The sequence below is a fragment of the Urtica dioica genome, chromosome 7, assembly GCF_054948205.1.
Source record: "Urtica dioica subsp. dioica isolate 48M chromosome 7, U.dioica_male_clone48M_v1_H2, whole genome shotgun sequence".
Taxonomy (NCBI): domain Eukaryota; kingdom Viridiplantae; phylum Streptophyta; class Magnoliopsida; order Rosales; family Urticaceae; genus Urtica; species Urtica dioica.
Window position 1 is genome coordinate 47,208,109 of NC_142762.1, and position 5,417 is coordinate 47,213,525.

Sequence of the window (5,417 nt, forward strand, 5' to 3'; positions counted from 1 at the left end):
TGTTTGGTTTGAGTTGGAGGGAATACCCTCACATAGATTAGCTGGCCATGTTTTATCATCATTGCTATTATATTAATATTGAAAAGCCTCTATCTCAAGTTTGTTTCTATTATTATTATTATTATTGTTTTTGTTAGCTTGTAGTTAGTATATATATATGCAAAAGTCAAGTATTGTATATACAACGACTAAACATGAGCTTAATTTTCAATGTGTTCAAGTTGTTGGAGGGTTGTTGTACCAATTGTTGTATGTGATGATTGGACATTTATTTGGCATATATTCATGCCCAGCTCAGAATTTGATTCATCACCATTGCTTTGGAGTGCTTTCCCACACACCCTCAACTTCTTTTTTTTCCTAATTTTTTTCCATTGACTTGCTCGCAATAGGTTAATCCTTTTGCATTGCAATGCATGCCATATTATCTCACATCTCATTAGGTTCTCCAATTGTGACGTATCTTCTCTATAAGAAAACTTATTAAAAGCACCTCAAGAAAGACGATTTTATATATATATATTTTTTTAATTTATGCTTGTTAAGAAAGAGAACATTATTAGGATTTTGTGATCGAATTCCAATGTTTATTCCATCTACCATTGTCATTTTGTTAATCATTTTTGCTGATAAAAAAATTAATGATAATAATAATAATAATAATAAAAATACGAAGAGGTCAGTCATGTACACAGTACATACATTCATATCATCTAAACCAAAAAATAAAAAAATTCGCCATGTTGATTGAAATACATGAAGATCACTCGAAATGGCTTCTTGGCGTTGAGAAAATAATGAGATGAGGCAAACATAATTCTATAATATTGGGCTAAAAACAAAAAAAATTAATTTAATGCAGCAAAAAAAAAAAAAAAAAGTCTTCATCCCAACTTCTCTGTTGTTTTTCTAGGTTATCATTATCGCACCAACGTATCCAAGTTGGAATGGGTAATCCATTTTGAACAGAAGAGTATGAACAGATCGAGCAAATGCTTATAATAAAATAATGTAACAAATAGTTAGACAGAACACTACTTCTTCTGTTCTCTTTCCAGCCAAACATGAGATGAACAAGCTCTAGTCCTTGTTCTTCGTGCCACTACTACTCGCCGAGGACCTCTTTCCTGTATACCTCTGCCAAAGAAAGAAGAACCACAATTATATCGAGCTCCCACGAAAAAATACCCGAAAACAAAATAAGAAAAATAAGCTCATTCTTACCTGCTTTCCAAAGCTGAACGGAACGTATCTGTACTTAATCATATGCACGATTTGGCGCTTCATCGTCAGGACAAACAGAACAATCCAATAGCAGAGAAGTATCGGCCAGAAAACGGGGACGTCGAACAGAGAAAAGAACGTCATGACAAAGGCGACGCAGAAAGCCTTCGTAATGGCATACCTGAAAAAAAAAATGCAGTCGATAAAGAAACAGTCTTTTTTTCTTTCATTGAAATGGGATCACAGAGCACCAGTTACCAAAACTTGAACTCGGGAAGCCGACGAATGAAGGGCTTGAACTCATCCGAGCCTTTGGTGGGCAACGAAGCCCCGTCCAGATTCTCGAGCTCGGGATCGACTTTCGGCGACAAGAACCCGATCAGAAGATTCAGAACGTAGATTCCAAGGCCGTACGAGATTATGTAAAACCCTTGAACAAAGTAAACCCTGAGAATGTAAACGGAGGCCGCGGCGAGAGTCCCGAGCCAGCGCTGGACCGGGTGCGGCGTTGACTTGTCCAGATAGTGCTGAAAAGCCCTCGACAAATCGCTCCGCCACTTGGCAAGTGGGACCGCCTCGCTGGCGGCTTCGGTCCCCACGCCTTCCATCAAGTCTCTATTGTAAGGGGATCATACATATCTATCAGTTCATATACATATTTCACACACTGTTTGGTTGCTGAGAAAGTAAGAAACAAGGTAATATTGCAAACAGAAAAAAAAAAAAGGAAAGTTTGGGTGGTGAACCGTGCGTGAATTATTACTCTTTCATAATTTGAGGTTTTTTATTATTTTATTTTTTCATGATCGTTCCTTTCTTTACTAGTGCTTGATATAGAAACAATGAGTGATTTCGCTAAGAATAAAGATAGTGAAAACAAGTCTCCAAACGAGGATTGTTAATTTTTTAATTAGGGGAAAATTTTTTATTTGCGTTTTTCTCGCATAAAGAACAGATATTTCAACTTCATCATCAACGCAACGGATGATATTTAATTTCATCACCATATTTAATTTCATCACCAAGCAATAGATAAAAGTAGGGCTTCGCTTGTGAACCCTAATTTACACAATTTTTGAATTGAATAGAATATGATCGAATTCAAGAACCGTAAGGCTGACCTTTGAAACACACGAAATTAGGGCAAATCAGATAGTTCGGCTCGAAAGTCAGTGATCGTTCTTCTGCGATGAGGTCCGACGAACAAAGCTGATGAATTTCCTCGGTTACCAAACAAAACCACACTCCGATAAGAAAATGAAGAAGAAGAATTCAACATACGTTGTCGCAGTTCAAACGACGTCGTTCCAAGCACCGTTTGTCATCATAAAATAATACAAATTGCAATTTTGTCCCATTTCGAGACTTCATAAAATAAACTACCCTCCCAGGAGCTCACAATATTCTGTCCTCTGCCACCGCTCGTCATCATAAAGAATACAAATTGCAATTTTGTCCCATTTCGAGAGTTCATAACCTAAATTACCCTCCCAAGACCTCACAATCTTCTGCCCTGCCACTCCAACTACTTCCTCTTTTTTTTTTAATATGTAAAAGGTCCGCATAACTTGAAAAATCATTAATTAGGCATCTCCTTCTAAATCGGGAAGAAGAGAAGAGGTCCAACTTACATTAAGAAAAGTTTTATATGTTAGTTCATGAGCTACAATATCACAATTTCGGGATGAAAAACAACATCAAAGAAAACGAAGAGAGAGAGAGAGAGTAATGATATCCGTAATAATTAGGAGTCCTCATCCGAATGAGCTCCACCACCACCTCGCAATCACATTGCACCTAGACTTTTGAAACTTCACAACGTCTAGCGCATAATGACTCTGCAAAATGCTCATGCCTTCCACCATCACATTATAAAAAATAAAATAAAAAAAGATTGAACAAGAAGAGCGATATAGGCATGTAAAAAAAAACAAAATTGTTACGAAAAATACCTTCCACTCCACACTTCTTCCCCACCTCATCAATGGTTGCATCCATGCTAACGTTCGTCATGCCACGTGGAGGACTCCGCCCAACTTGTTGGGTCGATACAGCTATTTCATTGTTATGCAAACAAAATATATATATATTCCCTACCTTTTCTTGTCAATAGCTTATCATTCTTTTTCCTCATAAAAATTATTTTTTCAGTTCTATATCATCTATAAAACAGGAAAAATGAGCTATAAAGCACGTAGATATTTTACTGGCTCGGAGTCTGTTAACATTAACCATTTGTTCAGAGTGAGGTGGGGCCTTCAGCTCCTCTATAATTTTTAGAGAGAAAAAATATAATTTAAGGTGAAGAAAGTCTCACTTGTTCTTCAAATGAGGAGTCTTTTATAAATAGTTAAAGCCTTAGAGGCTTCACTGATCGAGAAGAAGCATTAGGTCGAAGAAGCAAAATGTTGCACCCAATAAAGGGAAGTTCCAATGAGGGTGTGACAAGGCAATTGAGCCGCACAACACATGGTGTGCATTGTGGAGGTTTGCGATCGATCGGCAAGGTCTCGAGGAGTGTTGGATTAAATTCTTAGGAGTCTTGGCATAAATTCCTAGAAGTCTTGGTCGATAGGATCAATCAAGAGGTTTGGCCTAGGAAACCGACAAGTTGTGTCGGTCGCATGGTCCAAGGGCGCGAATAAGGTCGGTCAGCGGCGAGGCAATATACGTGGCAATAGCCTCGGTCAATTATCGAGGATGTTTTGATCGTGGTTGTGGTCGTTCCGCGAAGTCTACTTGGGAGCAGCGAGCGTGTAACTGAGCATTGATCGAGCAATGAACATTGTTGTAGAATATGGTTGTATAATGGTTTGGCCCAAAATTGTGGTCAAGGCTAGACGTGACATGTCAAGGGACGAGAAAAATGTGACTCGGACGAATCGAATATGTCATTAGACGTGGACAAGTGATGAAAATACATTACCTGAACAAGAATTTAAACATGAATGGTCGGCTAGCCTAGTCCAGGGCAAATGAACTTGTCTCACAAAGGTCTGCTACACATTGTTTCGCGCGAGAGTATCGTGGACCTTGATGTGCAAGTTTGAAATGCATGTGATCGTAGATTTAATGAATATGTGAACTTCATTGTCGCGAATTGGTGTCTTACTGTGTAATTTCATTTATCAAGGTCTACGTTCTTGAATTAGTCCTATCTTGTTATCTTTTTTTCGCAGATAATGAGATTGCTTTGTTAGACCGTATATTTCTTGAAGCCCATTAATGGGCTTTGTATGTGGGAAATAATGTGGCCCAAGTGTATTACCTATTAGGGTTTTAATAATAAATAAGATAAATTATATTGGTTAATTAATAGAAGGTAAATTCCTATTGTACACTGATGGTGGGTCTATATAAAGAGAAACCCTAGGGATTGGTCCTCTCTCAACCTATTACGTAGTTTTCCTCTGCCATCAAAAGAAAGCTCTGAAGTCTAAAGAGGTCAAGAGAGAGAAACCAGTTCCGGTGATTATCCGCTGCCGTCACCGTCGCTCTCGTCATGGATCGAGGTAAGTTTTTCTCAATCTCTAATGTTCTGTGAAAATCATCTAGTTCTAAGATCTTGGCTATCAGGATCGTTTAAATTATGCTTACATGTGGTATCAGAGCCTTGATTGATGAACGAGAGATTTTCCGATTATGATTTAATTTTTAATCCGCTGCCTCATGTGTTTGCTTTTATTTTATCCGATTGAAACTGCGATATAGGGATCGAACTTACGATGTGATGATTTTATTATTTTATTGAAATCGAATTGGGTACAGTTTGTATGTTGTGTGTTTGACTATTATTTGAATTTCTGTAAGCACCGAATATCGGTGCATTCACGTGGGCTTCTTTGAAATCGTTGCCTTTTGAAATTTTTATTTTATAGATCTGAGTTTTTGTATTATTATTATCGTGTCTGTGATTTATTGGGATCGATCATTACGTCCCTGACTGATACCCACTAACGAATGGCATCACCACTAATGAGGTTCTGATCATGAAGGTAGTTTCCCCTTATTGCTTTTGTTCAGATGGTGGAAACAAACAAAACCACCGATTGAAAGTTATTAATGTATATCAATCTTTGAATTTAAAAGCTTTATAAAAAAAAAAAAATATATATATATATATATATATATATATATAAAGATATTGATTTGCTTTATGTAATCGGTTACAATTACTAAAGTTTTATGAATGT

General features: G+C 37.3%; 1 protein-coding gene across 1 annotated transcript; it reads right to left on the reverse strand.

Annotated features, from left to right (window-relative positions):
• Positions 1-763: 763 nt before the first annotated feature.
• LOC149392331 (protein RER1B-like) lies at positions 764-2,615 on the reverse strand. Its single transcript, XM_089621338.1, has 4 exons — positions 2,346-2,615; positions 1,483-1,839; positions 1,225-1,405; positions 764-1,137 (listed from the first exon to the last, which is right to left on the reverse strand). The coding sequence occupies exons 2-4, from the start codon at positions 1,830-1,832 to the stop codon at positions 1,081-1,083; spliced, it is 588 nt and encodes a 195-aa protein (XP_089477464.1). The 5' UTR covers positions 1,833-1,839; positions 2,346-2,615; the 3' UTR covers positions 764-1,080.
• Between the last annotated feature and the right edge of the window lie 2,802 nt (positions 2,616-5,417).